Source organism: Nothobranchius furzeri, chromosome 11 (genome assembly GCF_043380555.1).
Source record: "Nothobranchius furzeri strain GRZ-AD chromosome 11, NfurGRZ-RIMD1, whole genome shotgun sequence".
NCBI classification, from domain to species: Eukaryota; Metazoa; Chordata; class Actinopteri; order Cyprinodontiformes; family Nothobranchiidae; genus Nothobranchius; species Nothobranchius furzeri.
In genome coordinates this window covers 51,854,786-51,878,296 of record NC_091751.1, presented here as the reverse complement: position 1 = coordinate 51,878,296, position 23,511 = coordinate 51,854,786, and the positions used below count along the sequence as shown (strand labels likewise).

The 23,511-nt window shown below is 41.1% G+C and overlaps 1 protein-coding gene and 1 long non-coding RNA gene across 2 annotated transcripts in view; both read right to left on the bottom strand.

Moving 5' to 3' along the window:
* LOC107383925 (solute carrier family 22 member 23) overlaps positions 1 to 17,927 on the bottom strand; it is a 42,510-nt gene extending 24,583 nt beyond the window's left edge. The window contains exons 1-3 of the mRNA XM_015956825.3: positions 17,304 to 17,927; positions 8,594 to 8,697; positions 8,366 to 8,520 (exon numbers count right to left, since the gene is read on the bottom strand). Of these exons, the coding sequence (XP_015812311.3) occupies positions 8,366 to 8,520; positions 8,594 to 8,697; positions 17,304 to 17,723 (679 nt within the window). The 5' untranslated portion in view covers positions 17,724 to 17,927. The remainder of the gene's footprint in view (positions 1 to 8,365; positions 8,521 to 8,593; positions 8,698 to 17,303) is intronic.
* Positions 17,928 to 22,171: 4,244 nt separating this feature from the next.
* Positions 22,172 to 22,722, bottom strand: LOC139073121 (uncharacterized). The gene is made up of 3 exons (XR_011521901.1): positions 22,594 to 22,722; positions 22,402 to 22,484; positions 22,172 to 22,305 (listed from the first exon to the last, which is right to left on the bottom strand). It is a non-coding gene; the product is annotated as an uncharacterized lncRNA (long non-coding RNA).
* Positions 22,723 to 23,511: the final 789 nt, after the last annotated feature.

Genomic DNA, 23,511 nt, shown 5'->3' with positions numbered 1-23,511 from the left:
CAGAATTTATAAAGAGCTCTACTGTTTAGAGCAGCTCGTGGGGAAATTAGTTAATTATTTTCTGAACACTTAGCACCTGCAAAGGCGAAGCATGTGGATTAGAGCCAGGAAGAAATGCAACCGTTTTTGATTCTTCTTTTTTACATACAGATGAGAGCTGGTATCTGATTGTATAAATGACTACCTGCAGCAAGACTGAATGAGAAATTGTTTTCACATGTGATGTAGAAGTGTACACAAATGCTTTCTAGGCCAACAGTGCAGCATTGCTGTTGATGTGTTTTACCTAACATGACTGTTTGAACACACAGAAACCACTTTAGCTTTTATTAGGCCCGAGCAGCGAAGGCCTATTGTATCTGCTCTGTTTACTTTATTTTTTTTCCGCGTCTTTGAATGGCTTTTGGGGGGTCTTATCATATCCAAATTCTGGCCCAATAAAGAAAGTGCGTGAAATTTACATATTTCAATGGCGATGTGAAGGTTGCTAAAAAAGTAGCTTGACAGCGCCCCCATGAAAATTAAAAATACCCTCCGCTTTGACCTTTTTTACAGTAGAATGATTAAATTTGGTACACTTGTAGAACTCAACAATACGCACAGAAAAGTCTCTTGCACCCATGGTCAACATCAAACAGGAAGTCGGCCATTTTGGACTGAAGTAGCGATTTTAACCCCGTTTTGGTCGTTTGTAGGGTATGTATTTGGTTGAACAGTTTGGTAATTTTTCGCACGATCGTCTCAAAAATAGTGTGCAATCGATCAGAAGGGATAGACAATTTAAATGAGAAAATAAAACTGACTTTTCGTAAATACTGAAGGGGCGGGGCCAGGCCTCGAAGTTCGAGCACTCGCCAAAAAAAAATTCAAATGGCTAGAATTTCATAAATGAAAGAATTACCATTAAAAAAATTTGTGCACATTCCTCATCAGCCCCCGAAGAAAAATGGTTGCCCCCTCAGGACTAAAAAGGTCAAGTTTTACTGTGAAATTTCCCAAAATTTGCCATTTCGTATGATCACCACAAACTTGTAGCAGATAACTGAAGACAAGTTGGGGTTGCTGTCCCTCACTTTACGGGAGCTTTCAAAAGACAGCGCAGCTGTGATAGTGCGGCGAAGTCGGGCGTAACGCCATGGCCATACGATTGCCTCTCATTTAGTCAATTCTAACAACACATTCTCACACCCAAAGCGTCAAAATATGACGCGTGTGACCAAGCCTCAAAATATGACGATTCGGGATGCCCCAGCGCGACAGGAAATGACGATCAGGGACACGCAGGGATAATGAAATTTTGTACACTTATGTAGTGTCTCAGGACGTACAAAAAACTCTCTTGAAGCCATGCTCAATATCCCACAGGATGTCGGCCATTTTGGTCCAAGTACGCCATTTTGTGTTTTTTGCACGCTTCAAAGGTACGTCAATCCCCAAGCGCCCTTTGCCCCCATTGCCTTCATACTTCTGCTGAAAACTCTTAAGACCAAGCGGGAAAAAGTGAACCTACGGATTTTCCAAATTTCTAACGGTGTGGATGTGGCTAGGCCTCAAACTTTGACCCGTCACCACACCATGCTTTACTGTGAAAGCTCCCAAATTGACTCCTTTAACCTAATCAACATGAATCTATGGCAAATAGCAGTAGATATGTTGGGATCACTTTGTGTCCAGTACTGGCAGGTTTCAAAAAAGGGCAAGGCTTTGGGGGGCATGGCAAATTTTGGCATCACGCCATGGAATTACGTTTGCCTCTCATTTCCTCAATTCTGATGCTATCGATCCAACAATTCAGGTGACTGATACAAATCCAAACCTCAATAAATATTACCCTGAAAATCTGGTGGGCGTGGCTTAGTTTCTTCACTAGCACCCTCTAGGTCCAATAAAAATTTCGGCCCCAAGTCATGCTTTGACTGAGGATTGTGAAACTTTGGAAAACTTATGTAATGTCTTAGGACCTACAAAAAACTCTCTTGGAGCCATGCTCCATATCCCACAGGATGTCGGCCATTTTGGTCCAAGTATGCCATTTTGTGATTTTTGCACACTTCAAAGGTACATCAACTCCACAGCGCCCTTTACCCACATCACCTTCATGCTTCTGCTGAAAACCCTTAAGACAAAGCGGGAAAAACTGAACCTACGGATTTTCTAAAACTAACGGTGTGGGCGTGGCTAAGCCTCAAACATTGACCTGTTACCACACCATGCTTATACTTTCAGTGCTCCCTATTGGACTCCTTTCATCTATTCAACATCAATCTCTGCCAAATAGCAATACAAAAGTTGGGGTCACTTGGTGTCTAGTACTGGCAGGTTTAAAAAAAGGGCAGGGCCATGGGAGCATGGCGAAATTCGCCATCATGCCATGGAAACACGTTTGCTTCTCAATTCCTCAGTTCTCATGATATCACCAAAAGATTTCTGTGAGTGATTCTAGTCTGACCCCCAATATAAATAGATGTCATAAGTTAGTGGGCGTGGCCTTTTTTCTGAAATAGTGCCTCCTACGACCATTAAAACTCTCAGCCTCAAGTCATGCTTTGACTGAGGATTGTGAAATATTGCACACTTATGTAGTGTGCCTGGGCCTACAACGAAGTCTCATGGAGCCATGCTCTATATCCCACAGGAAGTCGGGCATTTTGTTCCAATGAAGTTAGAGTTTCTTTCAAAGCTGGAATATTTTGCTAATGTAAAACATTTTTAGTGGGGACTGTTGGCAGGCTAGGAGGAAAGGTTGAGTCACATTGAGATGACAGCTCACAGTGAACGTAGTTAAGTGCACGCTGGGGTGTCTAGCGCGCATGGGCGCTCGTGCGCCACTGGTTGCAGGGTGATGGGTTGAGAGAGCGTTGGGGATGGAGTGGAGGGGGTGCGGACGGAGGGCGAGGGACAACAAAACATGTCTGGATTTAGAAAACGGTGACGTTAGCATTCTCTCCTTTCCTCTGAAAATGCTGATTTCCGGTTCCGGTAGTAGTCTTATTGTGTTCGCTTCCGTAAAGCACTTTGAATTTGCTTAGAGTTTAAAATGTGCTATACAAATAAAGCTGCCTTGCCTAGCGTCTTAGGGAGGGCTGAGAGTTCCGTGATCGTGTTCAAAACCATGTTTGTTCTGTAGACTTTCTATAGCTGCTTTAACATTCAAGGACTCACTCATCCTGACGGGAAAGGCTGTTGTTGATTTAGCTTCCAGGAAACCACAAAGAGCATCTCGTCAACTAGAAGCTAACCATTAGCATTAGCAACTCCACAACACAGTAAAACTCCTTCAGGCTTGAGTTATTTGTAGAGATTAAACATCAACAATGCAAAACAGAGTCAGTGGTAGAGTCGTGTTGCTGGTATCCAATCAGAGGTGAGATCTCCAAATCCTGTCGTCTGAAGCTACTTTCTCCTCCAGCTGAAATATCCATGATGACACAGGTGCATAAACGTTTTTTTTTCTCCAGAGTATGACTTACAAAGCATTAATTCCTACTAGACTACTGCAAAGGTATTGAAAATATGAGTGAAGGACCTCCTTAACTTTGCAGACGATGCTTTTGCAGGTTGTGTAGGCTTGCATAACACAATTTGCAAAAACCTTTTACAATTCTGGAAATGTAAATGTGCAGAAGTGGGGAAAAAAGATCAAAAGATGGTGGAATGAAAGCAAAGAACTTCAAACGCATTCAAAGGGTTATTGAAAAGGATACAAAGTAGATCAAATATAGGACAGAAACATCCATAAGGCAGTCATGTCTCTCATGAGACATAAATGTACTTTGGAGTGTGGTCCTGCTACAAATCATTATAGAAAACATTTGCACTTCCTCTCTATTGATTTGGTGGTTAAGAGGCTCCTTTGCTCCCTTTAGTGGTCTTTATTGCATATCCCTAACTGAGCGAGCTGCAATTTACAGACAGCATGCAGAACAAATGTATATTTTAAAATCAGTATTACAGAACGAACAGTTTTTACAGTTAAAGACCATTTAATGCCGATATTTAAACTGATCCACTTCTGAAATTCTGATTTTGAATAGAATTTGTTGAGCTAGCTAAAATACACAGAGATGAAATCGAAGTGAATTAAAATTAATGAAGAAACAATGGATGCAAATGTCAGTTGAATGTTTCTATACACTAAGCTCCGCCCCTTCAACGCCACCAGTCTGACCCTCGCTCTTTTGTCCTGAACAGTTGTTCCGTTACATGTTGAGTGGTAAAGCTGTCCAAGGCATACAAGCGAGGAGTAAATTAGAAAGACAAGGACACTGGGGGGCCCTTTCCTCATCTTTTTTGTCCTTGCTCCCTCCCTCCATCTCTACCTCCATTCTCTACACTTTTCCAGCCTCCCTCTGCAGCGAAAGTGGCTTTTAAAAGATCCATCGCCCATCCCAGAATGTTTCATCTTCCGCAACGGCAATTATCAGGCAACTATCCACGAGTCTCTTCACTCCCAGTTTAGCTCACCGGTGCCACAGAAAAAAAAAAACATTAAAAACCTTTTCTGTCCAGACAGAAGGTCACATAAACAGAGGGAATTAATCTAAACAAACACTTCAGAGGCCCACAGACTCTACTAGCTGAGAAGGGTGACGCTGCAGCTGACATAAGTTATCGCTTTTTCCATCCCCAAACTCTCATCCCAGTCAGTAAATTATTGATCAGCTCTAACGAGAATTGATATCTGTTATAAAATGACTGCTGGTGTATACAAAGAAAATGAAGGGATTCCATTTAAAGGAGAGAGCAAACTGGCAGGGACACATACTGGCCGCTGGAACATGATAATTTCTCTCTTAGCTTAAATGCACTCTCTGCTATGAGAATTAGAGCAGAATATGCTTTTAACTTAAGCCTGAGTCATGCTTCTCTGTCAGCTCCAAAAGGGAGAGACGCACGCACGGACGGAGACATTTAGTCGTCATGCTTCTCAGTCTCCTGGGGAGTGTTGCAAAGCAATTCCCCGCCAGGACAGCAGAGGGCGTAGCGCTGTTCTGTGGTATCCTGTCGTGTCCGGTCCAAGATGGTGTGTTTATATTGTGTTTTTTGTATTTAAGAGACTTTTTAACACAGACAAATTTGTCTCTCATTCTCCTCCCCCTCTTCATGCGCTCGCCACCTCTAAACCCACGTTTTCTGTCATTTCCGTCCACAAATAAAATGCTTGCTGCGTATCTTTTCACTCCTCCAGTCACAGGGGAATTAAACGTTTCTATTTTTAGAGTTTTTTCGCGAGGTGTTCTTCAAGCTTCTTCGTGTCTGCCGCTAGTTATCCTCGGCTCTATTTATGTTTTTGAGGGCGCAATGGAGGTGGTGTAGACGAACGACAGCGGTGCCCTGACCAATCACAGGCTTGCATTCTCCGTCTCGACGGACGGATGTTTAGAAAAGAGAGCTCAACTCCATCCGTCCTTGCAGGGGCTCTCCAGTAGGCCCACAAGGACGGATAATGGCGTTGCGTGTTTCCGCACTGACGCAGAGGCAGAAGCATGAATCAGGCTTTAGGATGTGACGCATCAGTGAGAAAAAGCGTGTGAATTATTTTGGAATAAACTCCTTTTCTCTTGTTTTTTTAAATAATCTCACAGGATACTTACTTTTAGAAGACATGCCGAAACAAGACCTTCTATTAATTAATAAAAATTCTTAGCAAACCAGTTTGACTAACCAACTGGTAAATCAACACCCCAACATCCTGTCTCAATTCCTGCTCTAGTTTCAAGCTCTCAACGACATGTTTTTACCAATCTGCTGTGATTTCTAGTGTGAATGGATGCCTTGTGAGTAGTTTTCTGTGGAAAAAAAATTCTGGCTCCTGTTTCAGGAAGTAGATGTCAGCCGGAGAAGTAGGGTTAGTCTTGCTCAATAGTATTCATGAAATTCAAACATCTTGCCTCTGATTGGCTAACGGCATTGTGACTCTTCCACTGCCTCTGTTCGATCTGCAATGTTGATGTTTTATCTCCACAAATAACACAAACCTGAAGGAGTTCTGTTGTGTTGTGAAGTTGCTAATGCTAATGGTTAGCTTCTACTAGCAAAGACGTGCTCTGATCTCTCTGGACGCTAAATCAACAACAACCTTCCCCCGTCACGAGCCAAGATGAGTGAGTCCATAAATGCTAATTTTACAGTGTGACATAGATCTGACTGGCTTTACTGATCCAATCATTTTCCCATCGATTTTCATTCGGCGGCTAATGTAGGAAATAGGGGCTGAAGACTATTTTTACATTCAGACTGCATGTGAAACTCTGAGTGATCGATCATATAACAAAAAAAAAGGTATAAAAAAAACATTTCTCAGTGAACCTTGCACTTTAAGTGTTTGGTCTTCCTTTGGAAAGAATTTGTGGTTGAGAAAATTGCTTTTCAGGAAATCCCACGGGTGGCGTCTTCCATAAAATTCTTATTGAAATAGTTTAAGCTAGTTTCTTCTTCTACAAATGTCAAGCATCATAAAAAACTCCAAATGTTTCAAGAAAACTGATTTACTGCCATAAAATTCTCTCTACTCTGTCTACACTGACTGCAAATGATATTTGACACTAGATAAGCGTGGATTATCTAACAATTTGACATCCCTTCAACCAGGGATTTAATATTTAAGCATAATGGAATTTATCTAGCAGTGATGCAGAAGTGAAGGGAACTGCTCCAGTGTCTGGGCTTTGATGGGAAATGTATACGGCTACCACTCTGCTTTCATTTAAATTTAGCACAGCGGTAAGTGGTAAAGGCATCACTGAAGACATTTCTTGAAACATACATTTAGATGTAGATGATTTGAAAGCAACAGAGATGAACGTGGAGTTGAGTCTAGGGTGTGCAACGGCAGCCTTTCATTCAAAGAGTGGAAAAGTGTTTGACGTTCAGAGCTCAGCGGCCTGCCATCAGCTGTATGATGCAGCGGGCAAAGACAGACTAGGATTTATGACAACTTTGTGTTGGTTTTGGGGGGAAAAAATCACATTGAAGTGAAAAATCATTATGCAGTTGAGAGTTCAGTTTTGCATAATAGAAAGTTCTGCTAGAAGTGATTAAACTCAGTTGGTGAAACATTTAAACTGCATGCTAAATTAAACGGTGGCTTGTTTTCTATATCATAGTTTGTCTTATTATTGTCATTAGAAATAAATGACTATGAACGTAACATATGATTATTAACCGAGTTTACACATAATTGACCCAGAATGCATTGCACATGTCAAGTATAAGCAAGCACCATAAAAGCTTCTTTTCTTTAATTCTTAACCTTTTAAAAACTGCAAATTCAATATTTCACAAATTAATTTATAGTTGTTTTTTTTTTTTTACTATTTTGATTATAGTTAATTTTGCCTCTAAATCATTTTTGTTGTCAACAAAAAAGTAGCAACAGGCTAGTGAGTCCTGACTGGCTTCTTTTTTTTTTGTATTAATTAAAGACACTGTGGACTGGCATTTCCTACTGGAGCTGCCAAAGTGGATGGCCGCCATCTTGGAGGGGTCTTCAATTGCCTCCAGTGCATTTATTCCTACAGAGAAACAACTGTAGAAACAACTAAAGAAACACACACTTTATGGTGCTTTTTCATTGAATCAGACATATGGTATGGCACGAAAATAAATATATAAATATAATAAAATTAAATAAATTGAAATGTAAAATCCCAACCGGTAGGATAGAAAAGTAATCCCACGTTGTTTTCAATACTGCACCGGTTGTTGAAACCGTAGGCTGAACAAAAAAAAAATGGGCTTAGTTGCTCACTTTGCGTTGACTTCAGTTGGGCGGTAAAGCATTAACGCTCTCCAGTGCCCAATGGGGCTTCTACGCATTCATGTAGGGGATGACGGTGGCACAGGAGTTAAGTGCTCGCCCTGTAGTTGGAAGGTTGCAGGTTCGAGCCCCGCTCAGTCTGTCGCTGTCATTGTGTCCTTGGGCAAGACATTTAACCCCCCTTGCCTGCTGGTGGCGGTCAGAGGGATCGGTGGCGCCAATGCTCGGCAGCCTCACCTCTGTCAGTACACCCTAGGACAGCTGTGGCTACATCATAGCTCATTACCACCAGTGTGTGAATGTGTGTGTGTATGGGTGAATGACCGATTGTGTTGTGAAGCGCCTTTGGGGGGGGTGGGGGGGGGGTTGTTCCAGGACTCTAGAAGGTGATATATCAAATACTGGACATTTACCATTTATTATAGGTCTATGACAAATACATGCTTGCTAATTAGCTAATTGTAAATACTGAGATTAAATGTTGCAGCAAAGCAAATAACTTACATGAAAGTGATAAAAAAATGTGTTTTTATACACACTACTAATGTAGCTGAGAGAAATTTTATTCAACATCGTGTTTTTCAGGCCTTTATCGGAGTTACTTACTCAAAACGTAGAGCGAGAGAGTGATGCCCGCCAGGCAGAAGCCCTCAAAGAAACGTAAGGTGCTGAACATGGGGACGTTAGTGGAGAAAGCCACAGCCAGACCAAACACCAGCATAAACAGCACTGATATGATCAGCACTCGGTGACGGCCAAACCTGAAGAATTCATAGATGTTGTATGTTGAAAGTTTTACAAATTGGTCAATGAGGATTGGTTTAAAGATCTTACCAGTCTGCAAGTATCCCAAACACCAAGTAACCAAAAATTGATCCCACCAACAAAGAGAATTTTGCGATGTGGACCTTCCATGCCGAGTCATCCACCAAACACCACTGTAGAGAGAAAAAATGGCTGATTAGATCGGGTCATGTAGAAAATGGGATTTTGACAATTCTAACAAGTGAAAACCCACTAGAGTAAAACAGACTATCAAATGCAAGGAAGAAACATGCATTTTGTTGTGTTTTGTTTTTTCACAATGATAAATGCAGATTACTACTTACTACAGTGTTATTCCTGGAGAGGAAACACTGCAGTAGGCTGCTGAGTTTGCATGCACAACACATACTTGGGAGTCTCCTGCCACCCCTCCCATCACAGAACAGACAAGTTGTGACAAATGCACCTCCAAAATTCTTGGACTCAAAATGTGACGCAGCAGCAGACATCAAACCACGGTGAGAGAAATGGAAACACATTGAAACGTATTAAATCACTATCCGGCACCAAAGGTGAATAGATAAAAGAAGCAAGCAAATATTAAGTTAAAGTGTTCATGTTGACAGGCAGTTTGAAAATCGTATGTAAAAAATGCCTAAAGCACATATTTCTGCTTTGGGCTGGAACTGTTAGTGTCGACTTACAAGGGAGTCTCAAAACCGTCTCAAAATGTTTGCGAGAATTCTCAGTTTGAGTCACAGGGCCTTTCTCGTGTCACAGAAATTTTGTTCAGAAATATTTGATAAATTTTCCCCTCATAAAAAAAACTACAGAGCAATTTGAGCATCTGGATCTCGTCTTGTGACTTCATGAATTTAGCTTCAGAATTGGGGTACAACTTTGGCAGAAGCTGGAGACCAAAATGCAATTGAAACAAGACAAAATTTAGACAGCTTAACTAAATTATGACAAAAAGACACTCCCAGTACTCCCAGTTTCTTTGCATCCACTCTAAAAGATCATAACATAAAAATGCTAGCTGCAACAGGCTTGGACATACCAATTCAGTGTGAACACAACTGAAACATTTGCATATTATCATGCAACTTTGCAGCCGGTTAAACTCAAAACAAATGAGATGTTTAACAAAAAAGGAATTTACAAAAAGGTTTAACTCATTATCTCATTCTTGCATAACCCGGGACTAAGGGATTTTAAAAAGACTTGTTATATGACAGCAAAACTTTGGATATACTGGTCCATCTACCTTCCAGTCCTCATCTATGTTCACGAGCTTTGGGTAGAGACCGAATAAACAAGATCGCAGATACAAGCAGCCTAAATTTGTTTTCTCTGCAAAGTGTCTGGGCTCTCCCTTAGAGGTAGGGTAAGAAGCTCAGTCATCCGGGAGAGGTTCAGAGTAGATCTGCTGCTCCTCCATGTCGAAAGGAGCCAGTTGAGGTGGGTCGAGCATCTAGTTAGGATGCCTCCTGGACACCTCCCAGGTGAGACCCAAGGGAAGACCCAGGACACTGGAGGGACAATGTCTCTCGGCTGGTCAAGGAACACCTTGGGATTCTCCAAGAGGAGCAGGCTCAAGTGGCTGGGGAGAGGGAAGTCTGGGCGTCCCGACTAAGAACGCTGCCCCGCGACACGACTCTGGATAAGCGGATGAAAATGGATGGATGGACATATAACAACGTGTAGCACGGTGTGGCAATTCCTGCTAACTATCAGCCAATGCTACCTTTTCTGTCTGATAATCGTTTTGTAATTTGTGGAAGACTGTTAGTTCCTGTTATATTTTCATTTTGTGTCCATTTCTTCTTCAGTTGTTCTTCACTGGAGAAAATGTACATCAACATCCGAATTTATGTGACACTTGGTTGCTATACTGGCGTCATTAGCAGAGTAACACAATTCTGATGGTTTAGAAAACCAGGAGATAAACTTCAGAGAGAAAGAGATGAATGTTTACAGGGTTTCATAGCAACATATGCCTTGCAGCTGTGCACCAAAACTAGCAGTTAGACAAGGGTGTGGTCACCACAGCAGGTGTGTGTGTGTGTGTGTGTGCGTGCGTGCGTGCGCGCGCCACAGCTTTTCACTGTAAAGAATCACATAAAAAGAAAAATATATATAAATTTGTACATCAACTCTACCCTTTGTTGACATAAAGTGTTTTCTCACACAACCTCGAGACACAATGACCTGTACAGAAGGGAATGCTCCAAGACTGCCCATTACCACTCGGTCGTCACGTGATCAAAGCATGCAACCCATTCCTGGTTTCAGTATCACTGTCACCAGAGAAAATGACAGATGGGGAAACAAGTTCCTGTTGCACAATCGCAGGACAACAGAGCGTGTTAGGAAAGGAGAAGCTGCCTTTCTCCTCTGAAACCGTGACAACGATGTACTGAAACCGTCTGACTGCGATTATGCATGGATCACCTGGAAGTCTCGTGTCTGTGCGGTTCACACTAGTCACCGCAGACGTATGACCAATCAGCAAACATCAGATTTTTCATGACTAAAGTGGCAAGAGCTGAGTAATTTTCTGTGTAGGTGGGTTCATCTAATTTGTATTATAAATATATATTCTTCATATTGGTTTTAACATAAAAACAAGCTGAATCAGACTACACAGATGACACTCGAAGACGAAGCCACTCTCAGCTGCACATTTCTGCACTCGTTGAACTATACAGTGGTGGGTGGAGGTTTCGAGAGAGAGAGAGAGAGAGAGAGAGAGAGAGAGAGAGAGAGAGAGAGAGAAAGAGTGAGAGAGAGAGAGAGAGAGAGGAGGACATTGAGGAAGGATAAAAATTTATAAACTATATTGACTAACTTAGAAGAAAATATGAAGGAAAACAGAAAAAAATATCTAAAGCTTTTAGAAAAGTTGAACAGATGACAAGCTATTAACTGACGAGGGGGGATAAGAGATGCTTCAAATTGTGAGGAAGAGGAAGAAAACACATGAAGAGACTGCTGCATAGTTACTGCCTAGCAACAGACCATCACTGAGGTTATCAGACTCTGCTTCCAAGAAGAAGTTTTAGCACAGCTGTTTAACAATCATCCAGGGGCCGAAAACCACACCAATAATGGGATTGCGTCTAGACTGATCTGGTATTAAATTAGAGTGAAGGAAAGCAAAGGAATGAATCTATATACAACTCATATTCACACTTAGATGCAAAATGAAGGGGGAAAAAATGCAATAATCTGGTTAAACACCTTTTCCAGTTTGGGTGATGACAATTACATGTTGCTCTTATCAGCAGTTATAGATGTTAGCTCTCAACCTTCTGTTAATGATATCTGAACATAGCACATCTATCATACCAATAGAACAATCCCTGCATGAACAATAAACTAAATTTCATTGCATGTATGTAACAATAACTTTAACCCATGAGGTCCGTGCCTGCCTGTTAGAAAACAGCACTTATCAGACCTTGCCTGCAGCACACACACTTATCACACATGCTTACAGAGCCTCAGCAGAGTTTTATCTTCTGGACACACAAGCGTCTCCTCCACCTCACAGCTGACGCCGTGAGAGGCTGTCATTGTGTGTTGGCTGGATATCTGCAGTGGGGTCGTCGCCTTTGACAGCTGAGACCGTTTAAAAAAAAAAAGTCCCTCACTGATCCAGGGTCAGAGGACAGAGTCAACCAGCTGGGTAAACAGTATGAGGGACGCAGAGTGGAGAGGCCTGCAAGAGTGTTCAGCTACGATATCATCTTTCAAATATATGGGTGTGCAATCTCCTGTGCAGCGATACCACCAAGGCCGTGTGTACCCATCGGTGTGCTTTCACAACATTTCTAAATGATCGCTGACATACAATGCTTTATGCGTAGCATGTGCATAAATAGTTCAACATCCTCAGTTATATCTTCCTGTACGCATGGTCCAGCATCCCTAGGTGTTTACCACATAAGTTACCTGAAACAGTATTCCTTTAAAATTACATTTTTACATCTGTTCAGGAATTACAGGCGCAGACAGAATTGTTGGTACCCTTTGGTCAATAAAAGAAAAACTCACAATGGTCATAAAAATAACTTGAATATGACAAAAGTAATAATCAATAAAAATTCTGTGAAATTTAACCAGTGAAAGTCAGACATTGCTTTTCTGCCATGATGAACTGAATTGTTTATTAAAATAAACTCATGGAACAAGCCTGGACAAAAATGATGGTACCCCTAAAGACTGATAATATCACCAAAGGGACATGTCAGTTCAAGGGGTGTTTAATAATTAGCATCACAGGCGTCTACAATCTTGTAATCAGTCAGTGAGCCTATCTACAGAGCTTCAGGTAGTCACTGTGCTGTTCGGTGACATGGTGTGTACCACACATAACATGGACCCGAGGAGGCAAAGGAGAGTTGTCTCAGGGTATTAGAAAGAATATTATAGACAAGCATGTTAAAGGTAAAGGCTATAATACCATCTTCAAGCAGCTAGATGTTCCTGTGACTACAGTTGCACATATTATTCAGAAAGTTAAGATTCAAGGGACTGTAGTCAATCTCCCTTGACATGACGGCAGGAGGGAAACTGATGTCGAATCAAAGAGACTGATAATCCAAATACTAACAGAGCCCAGAAAAACTTCTAAAGAGATCCAAGGTGAACTTCAAGCTCAAGGAACATCAGTGTGAGATCGCACAGCTTCTGGGAGAATGTCCTATGGACAGATGAGACAAAAATTGAACTTTTTGCCAAGGCACATCAGCTTTATGTTCACAGATGGAAAAATTCTGCACATCAAGAAAAGAACACTGTCCCTACTGTGAAACATGGAGGGGGCTGTGTTACGTTCTGGGGCTGCGTTGGTGTCTTGAATCTGTATAGGGTACATTGAAATCTCAAGAATATCAGGGGATTCTAGAGAGACATTTGAGGGCCAGTTTCAGAAAGCTTAGTCTCAGTTGCAGGTCATGGGTCAGGACAATGACCCAAAACACACAGTTAAAGAGGAAAACATTGGACTTTTCTAAATTGGCCTTCTATGAGCCCTGACCTCAATCCAACTGAGCGTCTTTGGAAGGAGCTGAAACACGTCGTCTAGAAAAGGCGCCCAAATCCAAGACAACTGGAGCAGTTTGCTCATGAAGAGTGGGCCAAAATACCTGCTGAGAGGTGCAGAAGTCTCACTGACAGTTACAGGAATAGTTTGATTGCAGTGACTGCCTCAAAATGTTGTGCTACAAAATATCAAGTTAGAGATACCATCATCTCTGTCCAGGCCTGATCCATGAGTTGATTTTTTTCCCAATAATTCCATTGAAGCAGGGTTGAAATGCAATGTCTGACTTGCTTTGGTTACATTTCATAGAATTTTTTAGTAATTATTACTTTTGTCAGATTCAAGTTTTTTCTGTTACCATTGTTGGTTTTCTTTCATTGACCGAAAGGTACCAACAGTTTTGTCCACATACGTAAGCACCAATTGACAATTTTCTATCTTAGTGTTCAAAATGTTTACAGACATGTGTCTCTCTTACACCCAAAGATAAAGTGCAAGCACACCTCATTACAATATAACAACTACAGATCATTAGCTGCCAAGCACATCTGGTTACCATTTTAAAATGAAAAACACTTGCATCACCATTGTAGAAGTCACTGTATGAATGTGAGCTGAGTGGTCAGGCTACACAGAGACCGTCTCTGAGTAATGATACGGCTCAGCTCAATTAAGAGAGGGACCCCCAAGGAGAGCGTGGACTCAATTAGAGCGGGTTTACACATTAACCACTTAGGATGTTTCTCAATGACTTCAACTGCATTCAAGACTTGTTTTATGTCACCCTGAGAAGAAGAATTGAAGTAATTTCTAAGTTAATCCATGTGAAACAGACATTTAAGAGCAACAACCATGTGTTGACCTTGTGTGATCTAAGCAGAAAGAGGCTTAGGAAGTGTTGACAGACTTTTGCGCAGAAAGCGTTTTATCTGTGTTGGCACTCTGCCCTGCTTGTCAGGGATCACGTGTTACACATAGTTACCCCACTCATGTGCAGTTATACCAGTGCAATCCGAACTCCAGGAGATATGCCAGGTCATCACTTCCGAATGTGGCGTCACGTCCTAGTTCATGTGCAGTGATGGGAAAAGAGGAATCTTGGGAGATGGAGGTAGGAGGGGGGGAAGGCTGTCAAAACAGACAAGGCCAGTGACAAGCGCGCCGGTCAACTTTGCTTCCCTGCTGAGTCCTCTTTGGGATTTTATGTCGACACAACAGCAATCATAACATGATTTACATGTCTTAAATCATAAAAGATGATACACATACAATTTAAAGGATTTTTTTTTGTTATTTTGTAGTGTTTCTTTGTAAAAAATAAAAAATAAAATACACAAAAAACTAGTTTAACCAAATGATTTGAGATAGCAAAAAATCTCTGTCAAAGAAGAAGACGATCTGCACGTCTCAAGATAAAAATCACGAGATGCTTCACAAAACAAACAAAAAAAAGTATAAAAAGATTTCTAAAATGATTAAAATATGATTAAAAGGATAAAAGAAAAAAAAGTAAGGAAAGTGAGAGAGAAAATTTATAGGAAAGAGGTAAATCAATGGATGCCGGGAAAGGTGGAATAAAAACAGAATAAGGAGAGGGTGTTGAGTGAACTTGTGCTTTTTTTTAAGAAATGAAACATAAATTCATGTGGTAAAAATCCCAATACTATGCATGATCAGTTTAACTGTTGATTGGCCCATTTTAAAACGAAAATATATTTTCAATCATATTTTTAGAGATGAATCACAATCAGACGAAATCTGTAGCAGCAGATTAGAGCTGTGTGGGAAGCTGTTGTCAGCCCTAAGAATCAGAATCAGCTTCTCTCAGGACTGATGAGCTAATGGCTAGTCAGAGCCAAATTTAAATAGTCTAAATCTGTAAAAGATAGATAAACACATTTAAGAAAAAAATTATTTAGAACACCATCAGGTTTTTCGTTATGTGTGTGGACTTCTGTAAATGTAAATATCAACAGCTACAGAAAAATGTTGCACTTCTTGTGCGTCTAGGAGTCAAATCTGGAAGGAATTAATTACAATTTCTACCAAATGACCATTTCAAGTGTGGACCACGCTGCGTTTTTTGGCTATCACACAGGACTGCTCATGCCACACTGCGAGAACTACAGAAGGGTGGCCGAAAAACGCCCAGCATGGCCCGGGCTTTAAGGAAAACCAACATGTGTTAGTTTGATAAAATAATGCCATGAAATGTGGTGAAATTTAGGAAAATGGTGAGTTTTTTTTAAAGACAGCAGTAATCTGCTTTGGATTTACTTTATTTTAGCTAGTGCCTCTTTAAAACAACTCAGATTTTCTTAACATCACTTATACTATTTAGAACGCTATCGACAATTGTTTATGTTGTGGTTATTTATAACCTTTACTCAGAAATACACTTCAGCATGGCTGATCTCTCTTAATCAGCTGCTGGTGTTGGTAGTATCAACACAGCATTATTAATATGTGTGCAAAGGCAACACAAAGGTCTGCATCTCCAAGTGCCAGCATCACAAAGACTTTCCATGCTTCAGCTTTTTGCACAGGAGGCTTGTTTTGGTTTAAAACCATAAGAGAACCAGCTGCTGTAAAACGGATCTAAGCGACTCGTTTTCTGCTCGCATGTGTCTAAATTGTCAGCAGCAATTTAGAAACACAAAAGTGAATGTTTGTTAAAAAGATACAAAAATAAAATGTTATTCATCCTGGCATTAAATGAAAACCCTGACCCTTAAGTCACCCGTTGGATGGTAAATGAAATTGAGTATTAAAAGTGGACTGTGGCTTGCAGCTTAATTAAAATGCCATGCCAGGGCTATTTTACTTGCTTTATTTCATTGCAGACATTATCAGTTAGAAGCAGATGGACTGCTGGCATTTCAATGAGTGCTCTTTGTACAGTTCAATGCATGGCCTCAAATCAAACTCTTAGTGATAACTTCTCACGATGACAAAAATCCCAGGCAAGGGCTGCTGCAGATTAAGATATAAAACCTCTCATTAAAAGGGCTGTGCATCAAATAGGTTATAGTATTTGTTACATAGAAAAATAATTAGTATTTTATCTTAATACTAACACCATGAATCTATTTTTTTACCTTCCAGTTCACAGTTTAAAAAGGTAAGAGCAGAATCTGATTTGTAGCCTTTGCAAATAGTTTTATAGCAATAAATGTAGAAAAAATGCATCACTGCCTAGAATAAAACAATGAAAAGTAGGTCCTTTCTATGGGAGCGGTGTAGGGATATGTGCTTTTTGGTTAGGGTAGTGGCAGGTGGTGTTTGGTCAGGGATGGGGTTGCATTATTCTACAGAGTACACTAATGACCTTTGCTCTAGATCAAAGACTCCACGTGTCCGAGAAGACAAACACAGAATCTCCAGCAGCACTTCCGGTTTTGCCCAATGCTGGTGTTTCTGTGCCTCAGGGTCATTCATTCATTGTGTCTGTCAGCTGCTGCCATGACTCAGTGTCAGATGCATGTCCTCACCTACGGCATCCATTGACTCTGGATAACGGCAATCACAACAGTGGAAGATGCACAAATGTGGATTAGATGAATTGAAGTTGTGTTTGCAGCTTGATGGAGTCATACTTTTGTGTGTGTGTTCCCCCTTGTGTGTGTGTGCCCCCCCCCCCCCCCCCCCCCAAAACGCTTCTGGAACAAAGAGTGTAGGGTGTCACTGCTACCTAAAAAGGATCCCCCATCCCTGAGATGGACAGCTTACCTTGGTAACTACGTTCTCCACCAGCCCAGTGTGCAGCTTCAACTCGCTGCAATTACACTTGCTGCTGTAATTTCCACCGGCATGTTGATCAAACGCCAGGAGCGCGCTGGTGTCCTGTGGACGCTGCAACAACGAGGAGGGAGCCAGGCTGTGGTTATTATTAGTCTGGTTGGCCAAAGGATGAACGCATGTGTTGCTCGGCAGGGCGAGGAGGAAATAATCGGAGTACTGGCTGAATCCAATGAACAACGCCGGAATCCATGTCAGCACGATCAGCTGTTTCTGGTATTTCCCAAATCCCCCGAGAAACGGCAGCACGGAGTCATCGATGCGTGTCAGCAGCTCCGCCGACGCGGCTTCGGGAGTCACGAAGCCGTTCTCCGGTTGGTGGTCCCCCGATTCGAGCTGCACCGCGGACATCGCGGTTCCGCCGAAGAGATGCCTCCGATTTGTGCTGCGAAGCCGGGGTTTGCAGAGCTGCTGCTGCCCCCCTGCCGACTCCACAATGCGTCAGTGGCCCCCAGCTCTGCTCGGGCGGTGGAAGCCGTGCGCAGTCAATCACTGGAATGGAAAAAGGACGCACCTCCTCATTATCAGGAAGCACTTCCCTCCGCTCCAGTCGGCTCCGTGTCTGTCTGGCACTAAAACCCGTGCTGGCAGACAGCAAGCTGAGGTAGAAAAGCAAATTTATAGTAAAAATGGGTTTAACCGCTTAGGTAATCACAAAGAAATCCGCCCTATGATAGTTCCCCATCATCGTGACTCTCATTCGGTTCAACGTTGATCAGCCATGGCAGCAGTCCTCGGAAGTGCTTCCTCATAGAGTCACAGGTAACACACCTGACCGTAAAGGTAGAGTCCTCCTAGCTCCAATATGGCCACCAGGAAGAAGACAAATTATGTTACAGCACGCGCGCGCGCGCACACACACACACACACACACACACACACACACACACACACACACACACACACACACACACACATACACACACACACACACACACACACACACACACACACATTCTGAACCCAAAAAATAATAATAATACTAGAAATAAAACAAAATATCTTGTATGGAAAGGTTGATATAAGTGGGATTTAAACAATTCAGCCACGTGTCACAAAGACAGTAAGTAGCTTGACAGTCAAAATTAGCAAGGAGCTTGCAGTTAAATCCATATAATTACTAAAATAAACTGGCTTAATAAAATACCAATCTGGTGCCCATAAACCCTATTGTTTACACTGTAAAACGGATTGGATCATTATACCACAATTGTCTTAACAAGGAGGAGACGGCGAAGCTGTCCCCGCCCGTAGAAACACACTGAAACCTATTAGAAAGTAAACAATTGTTTGATGTCCACTTTATCATCCATTATATTATTTATATCTGGGAACTCAACTTTAGCTCATTTTCAGTGACAGAAATCAGAAAATCATTTTTGTTATTAAGTTAGGTAATCGGTACATAATGTGTGTATTCTATAGTTGATACGTTTGAATAATCAAATCGATCATTTGCGTTTTGTTTAGGAACTGTGATAAAAAATAGTGTTAAATAAAGGGTGGGTATGTTTGTTTTCATTATGACGGCTTATGATTCAGCGATACATGACGACAAGCATCAAAGGAGGAGTTTTGTGATTAAAATGAAGGGGAGTAAGTTTGTTTTGTTTCATGAATCAGAGACGGCCTGTTAGACTTTACTGTGTCATTATTAACTGGCAACATAAAATGTGCAATAAAGAAAATCAAAATCCCTTTAAAAAGCTTGAAATTGATCCAATTCAATAAATTTGGTGGTTTTAGTTGCTTATTCAAACCCACAGAGAACCTAAAAAATCACCTGTCATATTACATACATAAACAATCGATAAAGGCTTAAAATGGAGAGTAAACTCCGCCTTTGCCCTGCGCCGGTTTGTCCGCCGGCAGAAAATGATGTGTACCTACAGCAAAAAGTAAATGGACTCCCATTTATTTAGTCTCAAGTTTTTTTTTTCTGTAACCAGTTTTACCATTAAGGTATTAACTCCTTTCTTTCACGTGAGTGGTTATAATATTTATGAGAATTGGGTTTTTTTTTTTTGCATGAAAAATAGCAGACTTGTCGTGGTGCATGAGCGTTCCTGCAACAAACCATGCTTGTTGACAATTTGTGCATATTACACAGGCTGTAAAATGCCCCACAGAAGCTCTTCTTTCATTGGCTGTTGCACCTACGGTCCACCTGTGTGACCTCGGCTTTAATGGCTGTAGGGTTCACCAACACGCATGGCGTCAGACCCGAAAATAAAACAATTTCTTTTATTGACATAGATTTAGAACAAATTTGAACGATGCAATTGAAGTGGTTAAAGTTAATGTTGCCAGTTTAGTCTTTAAAACATCTAAAATTACCTTTGTTAATATTCCTTTTCTTTGCAGGTGAACTTGGGAATATGTTTTATCTGGCCTGAAGTGCATGAGGCTGCTGAGAGGTTACATATGCTACATTTGTGACCTCACAAATTATGCAAATGTTCTTTTATGCATCAGATCAAGTGAGCACTCACCCATTTTTGTAATTCAATTCAGTTTATTTATATAGCACCAAATCACAATAAGAGTCGTCTCAAGGCACGTCACAAAGTAAATTTTCAAATACAGTTCAGTTCATGATGAAGCCAATCAGTAAAACGTTTCCTACATAAGGAACCTAGCAGGTTGCGTCAAGTCGCTGACTGGTGTCTTTACAGCAATCCTCATACTAAGCAGCAAGCGTTTAGCGACAGTGGAGAGGAAAACTTCCTTTTAACAGGAAGAAACCTCCAGATGAACCTGGCTCAGCAGCCATCCGTCACGACTCACTGGGGGATCGAGATGACAGAGCAGACACACATACACCAACACACATCCACACACACACACACACACACACACACACACATATATATATATATATATATATATATATATATATATATATATATATATATATATATATACCAGTAGTATATCTAGGCATGGGTATCAGTTTGTTTTCAGAATTGCTGGGGACAATGACCGTACACTTGAGTGGGGTTTAAAAATTGCTGGGGACAATAATTAAATAGGCTAGCATATATGAGTTTTCATCTGTTGGTACTGGAATCATTACATCCATATCATAGCTAGCCCAGCAAAAAAGATCCTTGTTATATTATTATTGTATTATGTTATATTATATTGTATATCCTTGTTATATTATTTGTGACTGTCAAATAAGATTTTCAGAGAGAAATACTCATCTTTATATCAGGCTCCACTCTCTGGTCAACTCCACACTCCAACAGCCTAGCTGTCCGTGAACTACCGGATTCATTGATTTTTTTTAAAAAGTTAAGAAGCTGAAGTAGGTGAAAAGTAGTGTCCGTCGACCATGTCAAAAAGAAAGAACGCAACCGATATCTGATGGTTTTTCGGCAAGAAGTGCAGCCCTACAAAAAAAAAAAAGACTAAGATATCCAGTTTTATCATTTTTGATATAGACTTAGCAGTAGATAAGAGGGCAATGGTTCTCTCATCTACTGGTAACAGTTAGCTAACAGAAATAATGGTTAAAAACCATGCTGTTTATGCTAGGTGACAAAACCTCTTTTTCCGTGACATTTTTGCTTTTTATGTGCTATTAGGGGCATCTGGGAAGATTTCTTAAATTGATCAAATGTCTAAGTTTTCATCGTTTTTCAGAAGACTTCACGACAGCACAGCCCTGTGATATACAGGGACTGCAGAATTATTAGGCAAGTTGTATTTTTGAGGAATAATTTTATTATTGAACAACAACCATGTTCCCTTCCATAGCCTTGCAAAACTGTGTTAACCTTAAATAAGATTTTGATGGCATTGATAATACAAAATACGTTTGTTCAGTAGGAATCAGCACCCCCTAGAGTCACATGTGTCTTAGTGCGTTTTGTTTTATTATATATTTGAAAAAAATTTCTGACTTTTGTCCCATATGACTGACTAATTTGTTTCAGGGTATCTTTTTTAAACCGTTAAGTTATTTCTACAGATTATTATTTTTTTTTTTACTTTTTGACTTATTAGCCTAGCTGAAGTTATTTATATTTTCTAACCACATAAAAAAGGCACACTTTAAAGTCAAAAGCTTTCTTCAAGTAAACAGAACACAAGTTCAGTGCTTCAGGAATGTGTCTCCTTTTTGGATGTCAACTAATGGACACCCAAAGAACCTTTACTTTTCCAACAAAACCAAAAATTATTAAGTCAAAGTCTATGCTGCATTTGCAAAATAAAAAAAAATCAAATCACACAAGTTGTAATGCTAATTTGAATACCCATTTTCTATCAGGAACAGCATGTGACAGTAAAATGAAGACACGCAGGAACAGGCAGCTGAGAATGCAGAGGTAAAATTCACATCAACAGAAAATCAGATATAACCTTACAGTAAATATGAAACCAACTTTGGTATACTCTTACAGCAAGCACAATCACTGGATGAAGAAATGGAGTGTTGAAACAAGCTCAGATCAGATTCAGCAGGTGAGGGTTCAGGAAGAAAACATATGCAAGTTTTGTCCATCTGCAGGGCTTTGCATTGGCTCAACTTGTACAAAAATGTGGAAGGAAAACAGATTTGACTAAAACAACAGATAGATCTACAACACTACAATTACTACTAAAATACAAACAGAAAAGAAAGTTGTGTATATAACATCATGGCAATAGTAGATCAGTTGGAGAACACTAGAATCAAAACATTTCTGAGAACTATGTAAAGAAACTAATGACAACTGAATAATTACATTATAAGTCGAGCCATCAGCTACAGATGCGGGGAAGCAGGATAACCCTCCACATGCAAACCAGGAGATCCATACAGCTGAGGGTCCAAGTTCCCCATACCAACCAGCAGCACAGCTAATCGAGCCACAAACTCTGCCGAACCGCACTCTTCACTTCCAGAAGAGCTGGCTCAAAATCTTCCCCTGGCTCCATTACAGTCCTGAAATAAAATGAGTTTTGTGCTTCTACTGCACAACTGCTTTTAAAAAGAACATTTCAACAATGGCAAAAAAAAAAAAAAAAAAACTGAACATACCTTTATTTCTCAGGGGTTCCTAAACTGGAAGAAGGCTAGGGAGTCAGTTGACAGGCACGCTGGTAGTAGGGCACACATAATTGCTGTACACACACACACAGGTCAGTCAGAATGCAACTATGCAGCATCTCAGAAAGTGCACAGGAGAAGGCCAGGTCAGCACTGATAGAGATTGTTAGTTCAGTGAGGTACCTTGCAAAACAGGGCCTAGCTCTCAGAGGTCATGACAACAATGATGGAAACTCCAAGCAGCATCTGGATGAGAAGGCTGAGAATGACCTCAATCTGGCAAGCTGGCTGCAGAAGAACCATTCCTACATAAGTCCTGCGTGTCAAATGAGCTGCTGATGTTAATGAGCAACAACCTTATCAGACAAACAACAACTGCAGTCCATGGGTTACCTGTACTGCAGTTCTGTGATAATGGATGGGACCCAGGATATTTCTGGCACTGAACAGATTTCAATATGCCTCCGGTATGTTGATGATGGCCTGGAGCCTAAGGAGGACTTTGCTGGACTGTACGAGGCTTCTTCAACAACTGGCGAACATCTTTTTAAAATCGCCTCTGATGTGCTGCTCCATCTAAACCTGCCTTTCTCAGGTCTACGTGGACAGAACTATGATGGAGCAGCCAACATGGCGGGGCACCTGTCAGGGTTACGAGCTCAGATTAGAAGCAAGCAATCATTGGCCACCTTTGTCCATTGTGGTCCACACTGTGTGAACCTTGTCACACAGGCTACATGTACCTCCACACCTGTGATTAGGGATGCTCTGCAGTGGGCATACAAGCTGGGCTGCTTGTTCGCTCAGTCTGTCAAATGCAAAACTATATTCAAAGATATATGCATATCAAAAAAGGCTCCTTCACTTCCATCAAGCCTCTGTGTGCCACCAGATGGACTGTGCGCACACCAGCAATCAGAGCAGTCCTGACTCAATATGAGTCCATCTTGGCTGCCCTGGAAGAGATGGCATCTACAAATCTCACTGACAGTACTGCTTCTAAAGCTAACGGCCTACTTGACAGACTGGAAAAGGGCAACACCATTCTTGGCCTTCTCCTGGGATAAGAGATCCTCATGATGTTGGAGGACCTGAACTTGA